We start from the raw sequence: 22097 nt of genomic DNA, 5'->3' as shown, positions 1-22097 counted from the left end.
ACTGACCTCGCTCCACAGGTGCTGCCAGATTCGCTGAGTATTTCCAGAATTTTCTACATCTATTAAAAATCAATTGCAATATTAAAATTTCAGTCAACTGCCCCCCCCCCCCCCCCCCCCCCCCCCCAAGTCTCAACAGGTTTGGAGGGGGTGGGGTAGAGCGAGAGAGCAATTCCTTGAATCAATTTAAACACCAGTTAGATCTACTATGCTCAAGGGGATAGAAAGAAGCCCATTCTCCACAGCCCGTCTGCATAGTTTAACCCTTTTAGCCCAGGTAGAGAAGGTCAAGAATCATAACACAGGATTTAGGGAGAGTATTTTCCTTTAATTACTCCGATCTCAACAAAGTATTTGGTCAATAAAGTACAACATATTTCACAAAAAGCAGATTATATATGCATCATGGGTCCCTGGAAACCAAAATCAGTTTAGCCATTGAACAAAACATAAATTGTGCGTATAGTTCAGTCCCGCTGAGGGACACAAATGTAAAAACTCTAATGCAACAAGCTAGAGATGCAGAAAACATTCATCTGGTTTTTTTTTAAATGACTCCCGAAATTTTTTTTAATGACCCCCATGGTAGCACAGCGGTTCGCACTATGGCTTCACAGCGCAGGGTCCCAGGTTCGAGTCCCCACTTGGGTCACTGTGTGGAGTCTGCACTTTCTCCCCGTGTCTGCGTGGGTTTCCTCCGGGTGCTCTGGGTTTCCTCCCACAAGTCCCGAAAGACGTGCTTGTCAGGTAATTTGGACATTCTGAATTCTCCCTCTGTGTACCCGAACAGGCGCCGGAATGTGGCAACTCGGGGTTTTTCACTTCATTGCAGTGTTAATGTAAGCCTACTTGTGACAAAGCCAGGGATGATTTCATTCTGCCCGGTCAACATACAGCCCCAAATGCAAAAGGTAGATGTGGGAGGAAACCAGAGCACCTGGAGGAAACCCACGCAGTCACGGGGAGAATGTACAAATTGCACACAGTGACCCAAGGTCAGAATTGAACCCGGGACCCTGGCACTGAGGCAGCAATGCTAACCACTGTGCCACCCTTATAGAAAATAGAAATGTTGCTGGCCATAGCTCCAATCTAATGCAATCTCATAGACCCATACTGGCACAGCCTCAGCCTGGGAACGACAGCACCCTAATGGAAAGAAAAGGGAGGGGAAAGAGGGCAGGAGAAGTGCACGGAGTGAAATTCTCAGAGAGCCAGTACAGACACTATGGGCTGAGTGGCCTCTTTCTGCTCTGTACCACGTAAGATTCTCTTAAGTGAAGAGGAGAATGAAGCAATGCGATCCTGAAGACTTAGCCGTAAAAAAGAGAAAGGAATACGAATGTGTTCAGAAAATCAGTTAATTATTTGCACAATTGCCCATCCATTTAGCAGCAAGTTAAAATTTATCCTTTGAGGAGAATATTATGCAAAATTGTGACAAGTGCTGCACAAAACATTTCCTATTCTCTTCTCTCCTCAGGTTCATTATCATTTAAATCTCATCAAGTCAGGAGTTCTGCTCAATGGGTAGGACATTTTGGTACCAGATAGTTCGACTGAGTATTACAGAATCAAAGTTGGGTCAGTTGACACATCTTAGGTGGTCAACTCTCCAAGGCTGTCATGGAGTCTCCAGGAATTAAAAATTAATAGTCAGGACACTCGTATGAGCAACATCCAGGAAAAATCATAAAGGGGCGGTTACAAAAAAAAGTTTGTTCTTGAATTTCTTAGCAAACTTTTGTTTATTAGTTGTAGTAAAAAATGGTTCAAGTCTGGTAATCATAAGATAAAACCTCCAGAAATACAACAGTAAGTTGGCAACTCAAGCCCAGCTCCGAGTTTGAGGCCACATCAAGTCTCTGTGCAGAGAGGTGCAGACCAACACTCTGGCTCAGTACAGAGGGATTCCCCATTACTCTGCACAGGATAGGAACCTCTGCTGAGGGTACGAGCACTGGGAAAGGATCAAATGGAGATGCTTCCTTCTCCTTCCAAGCACACAGACAGGTTAACAGAAGGAGGGCCCACTTGGGTGGGTAACTAGAGAGCCACTCGGTGCATCCCAGTACAGGTCAACATCAAAGGGAGGCATTTTTTAAAGCAGTGGAAAGGAAATCTAGTATTCAACACATCATTGTAATAAAGGATGTAACAATCATAAACAAGTTACACTTTCAGTGTTTCAAACGGCCTGGCAGTGTAACATTGATGCTCATTGTCAGTCACCAATAGTCTATTTAAATGTGCAACATTGCACATGCATTCCTTGAAGTATCAATATTTAGGTACTTAAGTCACTACTGCACCTTCTTACCTTTGAATAATAAACAGAGCATCATAAGCACCCAATCCTAAAGTGAGGCAGCTTCAATGCCAACCTGCCGCCTGGATAGTAAACCATTCCTGGAAAAGTAAGAGATCAATTCTGCGGGCTGATCCCACCATCTCCTATTGCACAGCTCCTCCTGAATTACTGTGGCTCCCACGGTCCAGTCGCAGCGATTAGCCGGTGAAGGCTTTCTGACCCATCCGGACAGCCTGCTTTCAGCCAGCACCTTTCTTTGGAGAGCCTTTCTACAGAATAATTTCACAAACTCTCACACAGACCAAATGCCTGAATGGTCTCATCCACACATATTAGTGAACAGTAATGTATTCCCTTCATCAACACACCGTTTGATCTGCACCTAGTTTAGCAATTGGAGATTCTGGAGCACATTTGACATGAATATATACAGTTCGGTACTATTCAAGCCTTGGATTTCATACCAACATACAAATTAGGTGTAGGCCATTCAGCCCTTCAGGCCTGCCCTGCCTTTCAATAAGATCAGGGATCGATCCGATTGTAACCTCACCCCCACATTCCTGCCTTGCCCCGATAACCTTCCACTCCCCCATTCTGCTTGTATCGAGAATCTACCTCTGCCTCAAAAATATTCAAAGACTGTGCTTCCACCACCATCTGAAGGAGAGTTCCAAAGACTCGGGACGCTCACAACAAAATTCTCCTCATCGGTGTCTTAGATGGGTGACCTTTTATTTTTATTTTTAAAGTGACAGATTTAAATCAATACATTCAGGTAGGTGATCATTCTAAAGCTAACTGCAGCTGCACATTTGGACCACTAGATGGAGAACAAGCTCCATGGAACAGTTACAGCGAGAGATCGTTTAGCCCTTCATTGTCTGTGTCGGCTCACTGCAATAGCGATTCGTCCTGCCCCTCCTCCCAGCTCTTTTCCTGTAGCCCAGCAAATTCTCTTCGGGTGCTGATACAACTCCCCTCAAAAAGAACATGATTGAACTTCTGGTTTCCTCCCACAGTCCAAAAATGTGCAGGTTAGGTGGATTGGCCGCACTAAATTGCCCTTAGTGTCCAAAAAGGTTAGCTGGGGTTACTGGGATAGGGTGGAGGTGTGGGATTGAGTAGGGTGCTCTTTCTAAGGGCTGGTGCAGACTCGATGGGCCAAATGGCCGGCCGCCTGCTGCACTGCAAATTCTATGATTCTACAAACCTGCCTCCACCAGTTTCGGATAGTGCATTCCACATCCTAACCACTTCCTCCATGGACATTTTCCCTCATGTTTCCATTGGTTCTTTTTCTAATCGCTATAAATTAGTGCCTTCCGGTTCTTGAATATTCCCCAACATAATGGGAACAGTTTCTCTCTATCTGCTGTGTCTTGAAGATTCCATATACCTTTTTAAACTAGGTTCGCAACCTGCCTTGCCTTACTTCAACAATCTGAATGGTCTTATCCGCACATGTTAGAGAACAACGAAGCATTCCCATCATCGATACATAGCTTGATCTGCATCCAGTTTGGTTCATACACTCCCAAGTACCTTCTCTGGAAATGGGCCCTTCTATTTTATGCTTCCTTTCCTCATTCTTCCCACCAAATGGAACCGCTGCACACACCCAGATCCCCATAATTAGTCAGAGAATAACAAATATTTTTAAAAGTATTTTCTCCCAATTAAGGGGCAATTCAGTGTGGCCAATCCACCTTCCCTGCACATCTTTGGGTTGTGGGGGCAAAGCCCACACAGATACGGAGAGAACGTGAAAATGCCATTCGGACAGTGATCTGTGGCCGGGATTGATCCCGGGTCCTCAGCGCCGTGAGGCAGCATTGCTCCACCGTGCTGCCAGAGAATAACTGAATTCACTTTGTCATGAAGACACCGTGGGATATCCACTGGTGGGTTTATGTTGCTTATTCCTCAGGCATCTCAGCTTGTGTACATGCCCCTGGTGTACAGATGGACGGTGATTTGAACAGACCAATTGATTTTGAAGGGCAATGAAGCCACCTGTGATCACATTCCTCAGAAAGCAATTCGGGGCCCCAGTCGAAGGGGGGGGGGGGGGTAAAGAGCAGCACATTTAACCCAACTGAGGTTACCAAGTTCAACATGCACCAGGAATCGCTTTTAATCCAGGACCGTCCAACTTTCCAGGGTTCAGAGTCTTGGACCAGCATTTGAAGGAATTGTAGATGCCTCTGTGGAACTGACTGACTTCTAATGGGTTAAGGCACATCAATGGGCAAGCAGCATTTCATTCAATGTCCACGAGCGGTCTTTGTTAAAGAAAAGATCAAAGTGAACCATTTATGCTCAGCTATTGAAAAAATATATATTATAAGCTCACATAAACCATGCCAATATATTACAATGAGAGGAGGCATAATTCTCTAGGTTTACCGCAATGCACTCTCAGACTGGAGGCACAGTAAGTTCATCTCGGTCTACCTATCCTTGTGTAAAATAATAAAATTCCACAGATTATTGCAAGCAGAATTCCAGAGGTGGCTATCTTCTGGTCAGTGAGCATAACAGACCCTCCCAGCATCCAGCTCCTTCCAGAAGGTTCTAATGCTGAGACCAATTAATATTCTTCAAGTCCATTCCCTCCTGTACCATCTCCCAGAGAGGACTGCAAAAGATAGAAAACAAAATTAAGAGAAATTAAAACTTTACATAAAAATATAAATCTGTGTTTCGAGGCAAAATGGTTTCAAGCTGGGAAATTTGTTCCCAATTGCAAGTTACATTTTTTGGTATGTTAGCATTTGGGGAGCGTTTCCCATTTCATACACCCAGTGATAGCATCATACATCCCACGGTCAGGTATAAGCACAGCTAAATGCAGAGTGAAGCTTCCTCCTCACTGCCCCTATAACCTCCCGTACACCTTGTGCGCCTCTCGTGTAAGAATATTTATATTGTTCTCCCAATCATTTGCTACACCAGCGTTCTTAAGGCCCATAAGAGATTGACAGTTAGTGAAGATGTTCAGTGGGAATTGCATCTAAATTAACAGACCGGGATTGAAGAACAAGTACCACACACTGGTACTGTGAAAGCAGCAACTTCCTCGTACGGCCATCCAGCCCATCATGCTCTCCAAATGAGCATTACGGCTCCTGCCATTTCTCCATCGCTTCTATTAAAATAATCATCTAACACCTTCTCGAATGCCTCGATTGAACCTGCCTTCACCACGCTTCCAGGCAATGCATTCCAGACACAAACCACTCGATGTGAGAAAGTTGTTTTCTCACATCACATTTGCTTCTTTTGCAAATCACTTTAAATCTGTGCTTCCTTGTTTTTCCGCTATCTACTCTCTCTCCTTAACCTTGTTCTCTACTAGATCAGGCCCCAACCTCTCCAATCTATTCCAGCTGAGGTCTCACTATTGCCATGTACAAGTTCAGCATAACCACATTGGGTCTTGTAATCGGTGTCCCTATTAATGAAACCCAGAATACTATATGCTTTATTAACTGCTCTCTCCACCTTCAATGATCTGCGCACATGTACATCCAAGTTCCTCTGCTCCTGCACCCGATTACATAAGAACTAGGAGCAGGAGTAGGCCATCTGGCCCCTCGGGCCTGCTCCGCCATTCAATGAGATCATGGCAGATCTTTTGTGGACTCAGCTCCACTTTCTGGCCCGAACTCCATAACCCTTAATCCCTTTATTCTTCAAAAAACTATCTATCTTTACCGTAAAAACATTTAATGAAGGAGCCTCAACTGCTTCACTGGGCAAGGAATTCCATAGATTCACAACCCTTTGGGTGGAGAATTCCTCCTAAACTCAGTCCTAAATCTACTTCCCCTTATTTTGAGGCTATGTCCCCTAGTTCTGCTTTAACCCGCCAGTGGAAACAACCTGTCCGCATCTATCCAACCCATTCCCTTCATAATTTTAAATGTTTCTACAAGATCCCCCCTCATCCTTCTAAATTCCAACGAGTACAGTCCCAGTCTACTCAACCTCTCCTGATAATCCAACCCCTTCAGTTCTCAGAACTATTCTCCTATTTTATATTGTCTATCCACGTTCTTCCTACCAAAATGCAACACCTCACACTTCTCCACAATGACCTTCATCAGCCCACTCCATCAACTTGTCTATGTCCTTTTGAAGTACGCTTCACAGGTTTCAGTGCTTTCAAGTTCTGAGTCATCGGCAAATCTTGGTGGAACAGAGTAGTAACAGTGCATGGGAACATCATAGAACATAGAACAGTACAGCACAGAACAGGCCCTTCGGCCCTCAATGTTGTGCCGAGCCATGATCACCCTACTCAAACCCACATATCCACCCTATACCCGTAACCCAACAACCCCCCCCCCCCTTAACCTTACATTTTTATTAGGATACTACGGGCAATTTAACATGGCCAATCCACCTAACCCGCACATCTTTGGACTGTGGGAGGAAACCGGAGCACCCGGAGGAAACCCACGCACACAGGGGGAGGACGTGCAGACTCCACACAGACAGTGACCCAGCCGGGAATCGAACCTGGGACCCTGGAGCTGTGAAGCATTTATGCTAACCACCATGCTACCCTGCTGCCCCAAATCTCTCCAAATCTCACAAATAACATGCTGTCTTGGTCTTATACCCCCACTACTCCCATCAAAATACTGGAACTCCCTGCATAACGGCACTGCGGGTGTACCTTCACTACATGGACTGCAACGGCTGAGGCAGTGACTGACTAAGTGTCACCTCCTCAAGGACAACTAGGGAAAGGTGTTACTTTCTGGTCTTGGCAAGGAACACATCAGATTACATTGCTTCAAGCTGCCTGTCACACGATGAACCTCATGGGCGGAAGACGCTGGAATATATCAAGACCAAATGTTTCTTCAGTCTGGTAGTGGTACAACCGTCAATCAACACACGCACACAACACTGCCATTTTACACTTTGGTTACACTGTGATCAGTGTTTCAATTTTCAGCTTCAGACTGCTCACTGAGTTTCATTTTATCTTAGTCATCCGAGAAACATTCATCAGGCCTTTGATCCTAAATTTTAGCTTTAATTTTGGGATTTTTTTTTTTTTCCTTTTAAAAAGAGCTTTTTAATTTTTCTATTTCCGTGCTGGTTTATCAGGTTTTAAACAAAAACTGTTGAGAAGCAACTGAAACTGGAATTAACTGGACTTCATTCTGCAATTTTGAAGTTTAAAATCTGATCCAGAGGTTATGGACAAGTGACAGCAGTCCATTAATCATAGAAAGGTTCATTGCTGGGCAGCGCAGTGGTTAGCACTGCTGCCTCACGGCGCCGAGGTCCCAGGTTCGATCCCGGCTCTGGTTCACTGTCCGTGTGGAGTTTGCACATTCTCCCCGTGTTTGCGTGGGTTTCGCCCCCACAACCCAAAGATGTGCAGGGTAGGTGGATTTGCCATGCTAAATTGCCCCTTAATTGGAAAAAAATGAATAGGGTACGCTAAATTTATAACAAAAAAGTTCCATTACAGTTTGGGATTTTAAATTCCTGTCGATAGAAATGCTGAGTTTTATAAAGCAACGGAAGTATAATAATGGAGTTTTGTCCTTCATTGCTAGAGGGATGGAGTTTAAGACTAGGGAGGTTATGTTGCAACTGTATAAGGTGTTAGTGAGGCCATAACTGGAGTATTGTGTTTAGTTTTGGTCTCCTTGCCTGAGAAAGGACGTACTGGCATTGGAGGGTGTGCAGAGGAGATTCACTAGGTTAATCCCAGAGCTGAGGGTGTTGGATTACGAGGAGAGGTTGAGTCGACTGAGACTGCACTCGTCGGAATTTAGAAGGTGCGGGGGCACCTTAAAGAAACATATAAAATTATGACGGGAATAGATAGGATAGATGCAGGCAAGTTGTTTCCACTGGCGGGTGAAAGCAGAACTAGGGGGCATAGCCTCAAAATAAGGGGAAGTAGATTTAGGACTGAGTTTAGGATGAACTTCTTCACCCAAAGGGTTGCGAATCTATGGAATTCCTTGCCCAGTGAAGCAGTTGAGGCTCCTTCATTAAATGCTTTCAAGATAATGATGGATAGTTTTTTGAAGAATAAAGGAATGTGGTGTTCGGGCCGGAAAGTGGAGCTGAGTCCACAAAAGATCAACCATGATCTCATTGAATGGCGGAGCAGGCTCGAAAGGCCAGATGGCCTACTCCTGCTCCTAGTTCTTATGTTCTTAAATTCAACTAATTGTTATTTTTGCCACCCCACCCTTAATGTTTTTTTTGGACATGTGTAAGACCGCACCTCATGGCCCTCAGCCTCGTCACGTGCTGGATGCATTTCTGTGCAGTGTAATCCACCTCCTCCTCTGTCGTGAAACGCCCAATCCCAAATCTGCAATGATAATGGGGACAGTGTCATTCAGCATCAAATCTGACACACCAGGACAGCACATACAGCACAATGTCATAGTTCTCCTTTGCAAAGTTGAATCTGGGGTAGGAGGGGAAAGAGAAAGAACAAAATGACAACTTGAGTTTATATGGCACCTTCGTAAAGCATCCCGTGGTGCCTGTAAAGAGTTCTACACAACAGGAGTTACCTTTCCTTCAACTACAGTGGAGACACTTTGACTCCGCCTGGGATGCTTAAATAACCCACCAAATCTTGAGGTGAAGGCTCAGACAGGAATGCCCACTTGTGCAAAATACCAGAGACAAATCAGACACGGAAATACGGATCACTGGCTTAAGGTGAGAGCAGAGGGGAGAATACAGGGAGATCATTCAAAAAAAGAAATTTAGGGCAGCACGGTGGCACAGTGGTAGCACTGCAGTCTCACGGCGCCGAGGTCCCAGGTTCGAATCCCGGCTCTGGGTCACTGTCCGTGTGGAGTTTGCACATTCTCCCCGTGTTTGCGTGGGTTTCGCCCCCACAACCCAAAGATGTGCAGGCTAGGTTGATTGAGCATGCTAAATTGCCCCTTAATTGGAAAAATGAATTGGGTACTCTAAATTTATTATTTATTTATTTTTTTTAAAGAAATTCGAGGCACCTGAATGAAAATCACAAGATGAAAGCTTAAAGGGTGATCCGATTGCAATATTCAAGATGATCAAATGAGCGTATAGGGTAGACAGAAAGGGGAACCATAATGGTTGGCCGGGGACATGTGGAGCACAGGGTAAATATTTAGTTTTCAGCCCCTGGTGAGGGGCAGTGTGCAGTATTCCATATTCTCAAAGCCATTAAATTAAACACTGGTTACTGGCAAGGGGCAGTCCCCAAATAAAGTCAAATATTCATGAAGTAAAAGGAGGATGGGGGAGGGGGTGGCAGCCTCCTTTTGTACTATACCTGATCGAGGAATGCGCCAAGTCTTCATCAGCACCGATAGCTCGCAGTACATACGAAGGTTCGAGGGAGGCTGATGTGCAGGCACTGCAAATAAAGACGCAAAGCAGCTGTAGTAAAGAGTTCAATCTAAAAATATGTTACTCTCTTTATAATAAGTCATGTTTTTTGATAAGGTTCCCATAAATTGGCAGAGGAGTTGTTGGTTATCCAGTAGAGGAAAGAGAGAGTTGCAAAACTTTAAATCACCATAATTTACAATACAAATTTTCACACTTGCAAAACTCTCAACGCACTCACATAGCACGAGGTGTGCGCGACGAGGTGCGCTTGTAATCTATAGGAGAAAAATAAGCTCCAGATCTCCCGGATGGCTCAGTTAGTAAAGCCCATAAATAACAGAGCCTCGAGACCAGGGGACACCAGGTTCAATCAACTAGCCATTTTGAATTAGCTCAGAGCAGTGTTTAATGAAATTACAACACATGAAAAAGCTATTTGGCAGAACAAGTCCATGTTTGTGCTTATCCTCCATATAATGCCACATGCATGCCTTCTTGCACACCTTTACTCCTCCATCTTTCAACCATCTACCTAAAATCTTGTCAAACGCTGACATGCTCTCCGCTTCAACCACTGAGTGCATTACTGCAGAGATTCTCAACCCTGTGCAAAAGGGAAAGTCCTGCTCCCGGTTCTTAATGTTGTAATTATGACACTCATTGAAATGGTTTGCTTAATCATTCCCATCCTGTCGTAGTTCTAAACGTCTTCACCAAATTAGCCCATGAGCTGTTCTGATGAAAATAACCCAATTATTGTGATACAATGAAGGTGTATGATAGTCAGAGGAGCGGTTTCTCTTTGTGGGAAGTGAAAACTCAGGGGTCATCAATACAACAATGACTGAAAAAAATCCAAGAAGAAACTCAGGAAATTCAGAAATCCAGGCTGTTAAGAGAACGGGCGAGAAAGGGCAGCACGGGGGCGCAGTGGTTAGCACTGCTAGCTCGCAGCACCGAGGTCCCAAGTTCGATCCCGGCTCCCGGGTCACTGTCCGTGTGGAGTTTATACATTCTCCCCGTGTCTACATGGGTTTCGCCCCCACAACCCAAAGATGTGGAGGCTAGGCAGATTGGCCACACTAAATTGCCCCTTAATTGGAAAAAACGAATTGGGTAAAAAAAGGAATGGACGAGGCTGCGGAATTCCACCACAGGGAATAGTCAAGGCCAAGAATACAGACACATTTAAAGGGCAGGCTAGGTGAGCATGTGGGGGAAAAGAATTAGAAGGTTATGTCAATCAGGTTTAATGAGAGCTGGGAGTAAGCTCATTTGCAGCATAAATACTGGCACGGACCAGGTGGGCAAAAAGGTCAGTTTCAGCGTATATGTTTCCGATTTCATTTCAGCACCCCCACCCCCGCAAATGAAGTATATTCCTATTAAAGGTGATGATTTAAAAATGAATAGATTTGGGGAGTGCTTGGAGTGGTGTCTTTCAGGTGCCTGGCTCTGACAACTGGAGAGACAATATTCAACAACAGGACAATCAAGGTCAGCCCAATACACACCTTCCTGATGAGAGGGCTATATCTTTCAACGCCATCAGGAGACTCTCTCCTTCCACATATGCGAACGACAGGTTAACGCAGCCTTGCAAGGAAAGCAAACGTTTGTTTAGAGCTGCACCAGACTATAATCAGATAACAATTGTATTTGTTCTCAACTGTGGACACTTAGTATCCAAAATAAGTCTTGAGGCACTGAATTGCCCCACTCCTTACCAGTTTTCACATTGTGAAGACTGGTGAAAACAGCATAGATGATTTGCAACGATTTAAGTGAAAAACACCAGAAAGACAAATGAAAAGTTAAAAACCGCTGCACAGCAGAAAAACAAGCCTTGCCACTTGCCCTTCTCAGTTTATTCAGTACTACAAACCACTTGTTCATTTTGAGACATTTCCACTTTTAAAAGACACTAAATTCAAGTTGTTCATCGTCCAGTTCTACTGAACAGTCTACATGCCAAATACGCTGACCACCTGACTTGAGAGCATTTGAGCATATTTCAGATTCATTTTATCTATACCGGAGATAGCAAGCTTGAAGAATTTGGCCTGTCATTTTGTTTTTCTGCAGGAGACAGCCATTCAGCCCATCGTGTCTGCACCGACCTTCTGAAAGTGCACCCTACCTAGGCTCACTCCCCCGCCCTATCCTCATAACCCCACCTAACCTGCACATCTTTGGACTGTGGGTGGAAACCGGAGCACCTGGTTTCTGGGCAGCACGGTAGCATGGTGGTTAGCATAAATGCTTCACAGCTCCAGGGTCCCAGGTTCAGTTCCCGGCTTGGGTCACTGTCTGTGCGGAGTCTGCACATCCTCCCCGTGAGTGCGTGGGTTTCCTCCGGGTGCTCCGGTTTCCTCCCACAGTCCAAAGATGTGCGGGTTAGGTGGATTGGCCATGCTAAATTGCCCGTAGTGTCCTAAAAGTGTGGGGGGGGGGGTTGTTGGGTTACGGGTATAGGGTGGATACGTGGGTTTGAGTAGGGTGATCATTGCTCGGCACAACATCGAGGGCTGAAGGGCCTGTTCTGTGCTGTACTGTTCTAAGAACACCCGGAGGAAACCCACGCAGACACGGGGAGAACGTGCAGACTCCACACAGGCAGTCACCAGAGGTCGGAATTGAACCCGGGTCCCTGGTGCTATGAGGCAGCAGTGTTAACCACTGTGCCACCATCATAGTCTTCACTTTCCCCAACCAGTTCACAGTATCTTTGCAGAATAGAGGTCATTTAAATATTTTAATGACAATTAGGGAAGGCAAATAGAATTATACGGGGTGGCACAGTGGCTAACACTGCTGCATACAGTGCTGAGGACCCGGGTTCGATCCCAGCTCTGGGTCACTGTCCGTATGCAGTTTGCACATTCTCCTGGTGCCCGCGTAGGTTTCACCCCCACAACCTAAAGATGTGCAGGTTTAATGAGAGCTGGGAGTAAGCTCATTTGCAGCATAAACACTGGCACGGACCAGGTGGGGATAAAGGTCAGGCTAAAATTTGGCCAAGCTAAATTTCCTCTTAATTGGAAAAAAAATAATTGGCTACTCGAAAATTAAAAAAAAGAATTATACAGCACAAAAAAGGGCCATTCGGCCCATTGTACTTGTGCTAGGTCTTTCCCCATCGCGAATGCATTTTTTTCTTTTCAGGTACATGTATCCAATCATGACAGGAAATGACATTAGACTGTCAGATTGAAGAGCTGGAAGAGCTCAGACACATCACCTTCTGTAAATCCTACAATCCAGTCCTTCTTTAAGCTCAGAGACAGTTACTATACCTGGATATCTCTGCTCTGCATCCCCATTCATAACCACATTAGGGATCGCATCCATTATCGTAGTCACCAAACGTCTGGCCAGTTTGGACACGTGCTTGTGGTCAAGCTGCAGGAATAAGCACAACTGTGTTACAAATCACATCTGCAGAAGGCCAAGCCAAATCACTTTTATTGTGTACATTGATGCACTTTTAAACAAGTCAACAGATACAAGAATGGGCAGAACAGTTCTTCTGCATTTTCTGATGGTGCGCTGTAGTCAAGGACACAGAGTACAGACACTACAATTAAAAGCTCCAAGTGGAGTGTGCATCACTGGCAAGAAATGAATGCCTTTTAGAAGCTCAATGGTGTGCATTATTCCAGTGCCATTGACTACCAATGTTCAAATATGGTCATTGTAGAGTCAATAGTACCCATCAAGCTCAGTCTTGCTGGCAGCAGTAGCGAACAATCTTTGGAGGTCTTCCCATTTACTACCCTCCCCTCTGAACGTTTAGGCATGTTGATACCATCTAGGTTCTTACACAATGGTTATGACGACCGAAAGGCGTCTATCAGACAAACTGTACAGAGCAAGGGCCAAAGATGTTTGAAGAAAGGGGAAAATGGGTTGGTTTGGGGTGTGGGGTGAGAGAGGAGGAAAGGATTGAACAGCATTTAATGGATGTGCACAAGTGTGATGACTCCAAACTTGGTCTCAAATTTTGTAAAATAACCCTTCAAATCATTTGAAGTAGAACGGTGTTGAGAAATGGTGGTATGTAATGGTGGCACACAATACATGACCAGATTTTGTGCAACAAACCAAGACACAATACAGTACACAGCATCTACCATACTGGGTGAAAACAGGGAGTGGGAAAACATTGGCTTCCCTTTAGTGAAGCAGAAAGCTCATCAACAGTTCACTTACTTCCATCTCCTGCTGTGCTATTTCACATGCTGCCCCAAGTCCGACTACCAATGGAGTTGGAACCGTGCCTGAGCGCAAGCCTCTCTCCTGCCCTCCGCCACTCTGGATTGCCTCCACTCGTACTCGGGGCCGCCGCCGGATGTAAAACGCACCCACACCTAATAGAGGACACAAAAGAGCACAACTTCCTGATCACACGTCAAGGTATCATGTTTACAGATATAACAACGCGTCTTGCGCAAAGTGCTCATGTGTATCCATTATTACCCCATTTTTGACCAACACTTTTGGATACCTGCGCCCCCATGAATTGACTCAAAACATTCTCTTATCAAACCTCCCAGTCTCACTCCATCTCGAGTGTAACAATCTCCAGCTGTACACACACTTTTCCCAAGACTGGCTGCCTATTCATTTCATGCTCCATCTGTTTGTTTTCAAAAACATACCTACCTCATTAAAAAGTACATTACATTGCCATTCAAATTTGGCATTGCACAGAGCAATATGGTTTAATTTCATTCCATAGAGCATTGCACCAACATGTCTCCCTACCTGTACAACTACAGATTATATTTACAATATACAATTACATTCTATGTCAAACATTCTCAAGTGTGTACCACCTAAGACGTTTGACAACCTCTGACCCCATGGTGCACTGTGGTAGGCCAACCCTTAGACTGTGACCTTTTTCCATTGAGCTTTTGTAGATGCCCAAGTTCTGCACAACATACATTGTTTATTTTTAAGATGTTATGCTGTCTTCACCATTATTTAACAATTTATGAAATTTAAGCAAATAAAATGCTGATCTGCAGTAGATCAGCAATGATTGTTGTTTTCCTGCATCATAAAAAGTGCCATTTATCAAACCGTCACTGCTGCGTCATATGTGTGAACTCAAAATCCCTCGTGCAGGAGGCCATTCGGCCCATCAAGTCTGCACCAATCCTCTGAAAGAGCACCACACCTAGGCCCACATGCCCGCAACCCCACCTAACCTTTTGGACACCAAGGAGCAATTTAGCATGGCCAATCCACCTAACCTTTGGACTGTGGAAAGAAACCGGAGCACCTGGAGGAAACCCACGCACACACGGGGAGAAAATACAAACTCCACAGTCACCAAAGGTCGGAATCAAATCCAGGTCCCTGGCACTGTAAGGCAGCAGCGCTAAGCATTGTGCCACCATTCCACATATCTTGGTTTGTTACAGACTTCAAAACCAATTTAAAATTCAGAATGTAGTTAACACCAACCACCACACACCATTCTAATAGCATAGCTCAGTACACATTTCCTGTTCATCACGTGTCAAATTGATATCACATGAGATTCAATGAAATGAAAATTGCTTATCGTCACAAGTAGATTTCAAATGAAGTTACTGTGATAAGCCCCTAGTCACCACATTCTGGCACCAGTTCGGGGAGGCTAATAGGGGAAATTGAACCCGCGCTGCTGGCCTTGGTCTGCTTTAGAAGCCAGCTATTTAGCCCAGTGTGCTAAACCAGCTCCTGTGTACCCATTTTTAAAAAAAGGTTACAAGTAACATAGGAACCGTTCAGTAACAGGAGCCATACCTGCCGTCTCTTAATTGACTTGAACAATCACACTTCCAAAAAAATTCTTGGGTGCAGCCTGAATGTCAATGGTAGGAAAATGAAAATAGAGGGATGTGGGAGCAAAGCAGGCACCTAGGAAGACTATTCACATGGTTTGCATTGAATGGTCTGAGCTGTCACTTTCATGTAATGTTACATAATTCTGAACCAATTTACTTAGTGTTTACTTAATGGCAGTTGGAATTTCTGGCCTCAGAAGTGACAACTTCACCCTAACATCTGTGCATCCATTACATGACCTACTGCTCTTTCGAAGTGTTTCAGAGCAAAAAGAATAACTTGCACTTTATTTTGTGCAACATCCATGGACAACCCAAAGTAGCATACTAAAATTAGTACGGGCCAGTTTAGCTCAGTTGGCTGGATGGTTGGTTTGTGATGCCAAGCGAGGCCAACAGCGTGGGTTCAATTCCCATGAAGGTGCCACCTTCTCAACCTTGCCCCTCACCAGAGGTGTGGTGATCCTCAGGTTAAATCACCACCAGTCAGCTCCCACACCTCCTCAAAGCAGCCTATGGTTACCTGGGACTATGGCGACTTTAGTTTTACCAAAATGGACACACCGTACACCCCGATGCCAAGCATTAAGAGAAATAATGTGATTAAACACCTGGCACATCAGAATATCTGACGGCAAAGTTCCCTAATCTAGCAACCAAACTCAGTGTAACCTCAGCGTCTTTACTTTAAGCAATCAGGCCTTGGAAAAAGTTATATTGCAGGTTTTATTGTGCATTAAAATAGTTAGTGGTACTGTCATTAAAGGTTTATTTTCTGATTTAGTATGAGCAAAAGGATAGAAGATTGAAATGGATGCACAAGATTCAAAATAACAGGTGCAAAAGTGAATCAGGCCACATAACGGAGAGAAATTAAAACTTCCTCCCTACCATTCTCAAACACGTCATTAAAAGAGGGGCATTCTTGCTGAGAAAGCAAATATGCCAAGATATTGAAATGTGATAGAATTAAAGAGTGTCAGAAAATACAACAACTATTCAGACTTTTATTTCTCTGGCTCCTTAGTCAGGAGAGACAACTGGAAGATGATTTGCCGAAGGGTGTGCAGTATGGTTATGGGTCAATCTTCAGAAGGATGCAACTTTTGGAGTCCATGGGACAAGTTGTGAATGCATAATTTATCAGTTGAGACAAAATGTTCCATAAAAGTAACACATGGCTGTAAGTTGTGACAGAATTTACTAAGGATGAAGTTCAACTGAATTAAAGTGGATAGGGTTAAGTTCATACCTTTAGGTCCATAGATTTTGTGCCCACTGATTGACATCAGATCAATCTTCATTTTGTTCACGTCGAGAGGAATTTTTCCAACAGCCTGTGCAGCATCCGTATGGAAAAACACCTTCTTCGCATGGCAGATGCGACCTACAACAGACTGAAAAAGTGACGGCCCAACAGCAGATACAAGAGGTGAAAGAACACCAATAGCTAAACTTGGGAGATTATGTTCAATTTAGTTGACAGATCTCAAAGAAACTGTACTTCTTCTTGGCAATTACCTCTCTTCCTTTGCTGAAGGCATTGAGTCATTGTTAGGGCAAAGTTCTTCAGTGACCATTCCTCACGTGCGAGTCTGCACAGTGAGTCATCACAGCCGTTAGATTCTCATCTTGTCCAAGGAGCACAAATATGCATTCTACAGGACAAGTTACTAGGTTGCGATTAGTAGCAAGAGTCCTGCTTGATTTTCTGTTCTCTAACTCACATCTTTTATTGTCAAAATCAAGGAAATACTCAGGGAATAGTTTGAAGAACAGCATATTGTGTTTATCAAAAATGGCATTGTGCCAAATTGTTCATCACAGGTTAGGTCTTCCTGTTCCTGAGCTACTTCAAAGGGAGTTCCAGAGTGGCTCTGTAAGTGAAAGGGTCAAGAGCCTTTTAAAGGGTTAATCCGCAATGCAAACCCTTTGATAATATCCTACCATCTAATTACTACGCCATTATCTTGCAGCAGTTTATAAGTAACCTGTGAAAGAAAATATCTGGAATTAGATACAAAGTTGGGAGAGATGGTCAGATCACCTCGAACCGAAGGTTCAGCCTTGGCTCAGTGGTCAGCTCTCTAGCCTCTGAGTCAAAAGGTGTTGGGTTCAAGTCCATTCCAAAGAGATAAAGAGACAATCAAGGTTAACACCAATGCAATAGAGGGAGGGCTGCATTCTCAGAGGTGGTCTTTCTGATGAGATATTAAAAGGAAGGTCCTGCCTGTTCTCACATGGGCATACTCTGAAGAGCAGGGGAGTTCATCCAGGTATCTTGGCCAATATTCCTCCTCATTTAACTCCACAAACGCAGATTATCTGGTCATTTTCACATAGCTGTTTATGGGAGCTTGCAAATCAGCTGCCGTACTTCCCATATTACAACTATGGCTGCACTTCAAAAAGACAGTGCTTTGGGATGCTCAGAGGTCATGAAAGAGAGTAACGCGTGGCTCTGTTGCCCAACGGATAGCGTGCTGGATGTCTAATCATTGCCATGATGAAAGGAGTAACCATCTAAATGGAAGTTCTTTCTGTCATACACACTCAAGACTGTAGGCAAATTAAAACTGAGCTCATCCAGTGAACACCTGAGATGCACAGGCATACGAGGTCCAAGACTTGGCTCATTCAGAGTGAGCTGCAATAGAACATAGAACAGTACAGCACAGAACAGGCCCTTCGGCCCTCGATGTTGTGCCGAACCATGATCACACTACTCAAACCCACGTATCCACCCTATACCCGTAACCCAACAACCCCCCCCCCCATTAACCTTACTTTTTTAGAACACTACGGGCAATTTAGCATGGCCAATCCACCTAACCCGCACATCCGTGGGCAGCACGGTAGCATGGTGGTTAGCATCAATGCTTCACAGCTCCAGGGTCCCAGGTTCGATTCCCGGCTGGGTCACTGTCTGTGCTGAGTCTGCACGTCCTCCCCGTGTGTGCGTGGGTTTCCTCCGGGTGCTCCGGTTTCCTCCCACAGTCCAAAGATGTGCGGGTTAGGTGGATTGGCCAGGCTAAATTGCCCTTAGTGTCCTAAAAAATAAGGTTAATGGGGGTTGTTGGGTTACTGGTATAGGGTGGATACGTGGGCTTGAGTAGGGTGATCATTGCTCGGCACAACATCGAGGGCCGAAGGGCCTGTTCTGTGCTGTACTGTTCTAATTCTTCTAAAAAAAATCTTTGGACTGTGGGAGGAAACCGGAGCACCCGGAGGAAACCCATGCACACACGGGGAGGACGTGCAGACTCCGCACAGACAGTGACCCAGAATCGAACCTGGGACCCTGGAGCTGTGAAGCATTTATGCTAACCACCATGCTATCGTGCTGCTACAATTTCTCTATAACCCACGTTATGGAGAGCAGAGCAGCCAGGTGCGTGTTCCTGATCACTATTTAATCCTCCCTGCTTAATATAATAATTTGCGAACAAAAAAAAATAATAATAATAATTTGCAATTAGCATGTATATGGTACAAATCACCCATGCTTACGCACCTATCTCATCAACAGGTTGCTTTACACCAATTTCATTGTTCACGGTCATTATTGACACCAAACCAGTATCTGGTCGAATGGTCTCCTCCAGTTCCTAGTTACAAAAGAAAACAAGAAATCGCAGTTAGCAACACCAAAAAGAAATCTATTATTTTCCCAATCCCACCTTCTTACAAACCGTGGCAGTGTTATAATTAAGGTCGACTGCTTGGTCTATGAAGATGCAGCATAATGTAAAAAAAAGTCCCTTAAGGACTCACATCAAGAAGTCATCTTTCATTTAAAACATTTAAACATGGCCTATGGCTCAGTAGCTAGAATGCTTGCCACTAAATCAGAAATGAAATGAAAATCGCTTATTGTCACGAGTAGGCTTCCCCTAGGCGCCACACTCCGGTGCATGTTTGGGGAGGCTGGGAAGGGAATTGAACCCTGCTGCTGGCCTGCCTTCGTCAGCTTTAAAAGCCAGCGATTTAGCCCAGTGTGCTAAACCAGCCCCCGATAAGGTTATGGGTTCAAATCCCGCTCCAGAGACTTGAGCATGTATCCCAGCCTATAATATTCCAGAATCCACTCAAATGAAGGACAGTTTACTCAGTCTTATGAAACATTACAAGCTTCCACTGCACCTCCTTACTCAACTACCGAGTTTCAGTATCTCTCCATATTGGTTCAAATGAAACCTCAATGAATGTCCTCCAATGGCATAGCATAATTGACATATTAAAAGAGGATAACACTCAAGAGCGCAATACTGAGTGAGCACTGCACTGTCAGAAGCGCCACCTGTAAGGGTGAAACATTAAACTGAGATTCCGAACATTCCATCTGCCCTCTTAGGTGCAGGAAAAAAATATAAAAGCGCCATTATGAAGAGCTGTAGGGGAGTACTCTGACATTGTGGCCAATATTTAACCGTCAACTAACGCCAAAAACAGATTATCTATCCATTTATCTCAATTATGTTTGTGGAGCCTCGAGAGTTAACTGATTGTTGGTTAATCCCATGTTAGAACAGTGAATAGACGTCAGAAGTACTTATAATAATAATAATAATCTTTGTCATAAATAGGCTTACATCAACACTGCGATGAAGTTACTGTGAAAAGCCCCTAGTCACCACATTCCAGCGCCTGTTCGGGTTCACAGAAGGAGAATTCAGAATGTCCAATTCATCAACAGCACATCTTTCTGGATTTGTTGGAGGAAACCGGAGCACCCGGAGGAAACCCACGCAGACACGGGGAGAGCGTGCAGACTCCACACAGACAGTGACCCAATTGGTTGTTTTGCAGTTTTGAAGGTTTTAGAGACTGAAACCCAAGTACAAGTTCACCTTAATCCTTTGGCTTCACCTCTAGATTCAGCCAAGGATGGAAACTTGTCTTAATTGCTGAAGACTTTGCTCAGTATGGAGCAATCCCATATTGTTCACCAGATAGCTGTAATAAGTCTACAACAGCAAGGTAGCACAGTGGTCAGCAGTTGCTTCACAGCACCAGGGACCCGGATTCGATTCCCGACTTGGGTCACTGTCTGTGCGGAGTCTGTCCATTCTCCCAGTGTCTGCGTGGGTTTCCTCCGTGTGCTCCAGTTTCCCCCCTCAGTCCAAAGCTGTGCGGGTTAGGTGGATTGGTGATGTCAAATTGCCCTGCAGTGTTCAAATATTGGGTGGGGTTGCTGGGTTACAGGGATAGGGTGGAGGTATGGGCTTAGGTAGGATGCGCTTTCAGGGGCCGGTGTAGACTCGATGGGCCTAATGGCCTCCTGCTGCATTGTAAATTCAATGATGCTGTGAACGGACCTCAACTCTTGGATTCAGGAGCAGAATAAACACATTCTTCCAATTGCTAAGGACAGAATAGAATTCCTCATTCTTCACTAGTTGGTTGAGATACTTACTAACACCACCTGGTGGACCTTTCCCAAAAAGCCCAAATCCACGACAAAAGTTGTTGACAGACATATATGCCTATACAAGTCAACACTTACAGAAAAATCTGTGGGGAAAATTAGCAAAATTAAAACTTGCCTTTAAATCTACAAGTCCATTGGTCTTCACTGGCAAATAGGTCACTTCAAAACCTTCAGTCTCAAGCATGCGGCATGAATCCAGTACACACTTATGTTCTGTCTGGCTAGTGATGACATGATTCTTCTTGGCTTTGTAAAATCTTGCAACACCCTGGAAACAACAAAAGGGTGATCAAAATTAATCTTAACTTCTGAAAGCACAATATGTGAGACACAAAATATAGTGTCATTGCTCTTCACTGAGAGACAGAATTAATCTGCATTTGGATAGGCAGGCATTAATCAAGAACAGTCAACACGGTTTTGTCTGTCTGACAAACTTGATTTGAGTTTTCCGAAGAGGTGACCGGGTGTGCAGCTGAAGAAATGCATTTGGCATAGTCGACTTGGACTTCAGCAAGGCTATTGATAAGGTTCCACATGGGAGACGATAGTGACGGGTAGCAAATTTGATTCAAAATTGGCTGAGTGGTAGGGAGCAGAGACTGGAAGCGTGTCCAGTGAGGTCCTGCAGGGATCAGTGTTGGGGCCCTTGATGTTTGTGGTTTATAAAAATGATTTAGACTTGAGTGTAGGAGGTCTTTCCAACTGCAAGGGCAGCCAACGACTATTACCGTTTCCTGTTACTAAGCCAACTTTTCATCCAGTTTATTCCCAGTGACTGCGTGGGTCTCACCTCCACAACCCAAAGATGTGCAGGATAGGTGGACTGGCAATGCTAAATTGCCCTGCAATTGGGAAAAAAAAATTTTTTCATTATCCAGTTTGCCATTTTGCCCTGCATCCCATGAGCTTTCAACTTTCTTGATCAATCTGCCATGTGGTACTTTGTCAAACACCTTGCTAAAGTTCACGTAGACAACATCCACTCCACTACCTTCATCAACCCTTGTCACTTCCTCAAAGAATTTAATTCAAATTTGTGAGGCAAGACCTTCCATTAACAAATCCATGCTGACTATCCCCGACTAGTCCATGCTTTTCTATATGACAGTTAATCCCATCTCTCAGTATTGAT

The 22097-nt window shown here is 44.4% G+C and overlaps 1 protein-coding gene across 1 annotated transcript in view; it reads right to left on the bottom strand.

Annotated features, from left to right (window-relative positions):
• Window positions 1–307: 307 nt before the first annotated feature.
• nfs1 (NFS1 cysteine desulfurase) overlaps window positions 308–22097 on the bottom strand; it is a 43750-nt gene continuing 21960 nt past the window's right edge. Inside the window, exons 5-13 of the mRNA XM_038803714.1 lie at window positions 21078–21230; window positions 19046–19139; window positions 16784–16918; window positions 13904–14061; window positions 12988–13093; window positions 11206–11287; window positions 9633–9716; window positions 8580–8669; window positions 308–4952 (exon numbers count right to left, since the gene is read on the bottom strand). Coding sequence (XP_038659642.1) covers window positions 4889–4952; window positions 8580–8669; window positions 9633–9716; window positions 11206–11287; window positions 12988–13093; window positions 13904–14061; window positions 16784–16918; window positions 19046–19139; window positions 21078–21230 — 966 coding nt within the window. The 3' untranslated portion in view covers window positions 308–4888. The remainder of the gene's footprint in view (window positions 4953–8579; window positions 8670–9632; window positions 9717–11205; window positions 11288–12987; window positions 13094–13903; window positions 14062–16783; window positions 16919–19045; window positions 19140–21077; window positions 21231–22097) is intronic.

Source organism: Scyliorhinus canicula, chromosome 7, assembly GCF_902713615.1.
Source record: "Scyliorhinus canicula chromosome 7, sScyCan1.1, whole genome shotgun sequence".
Lineage (NCBI taxonomy): Eukaryota > Metazoa > Chordata > Chondrichthyes > Carcharhiniformes > Scyliorhinidae > Scyliorhinus > Scyliorhinus canicula.
Note: the sequence above shows the minus strand (reverse complement) of the source record. Positions and strands in the feature narration are given on the sequence as shown.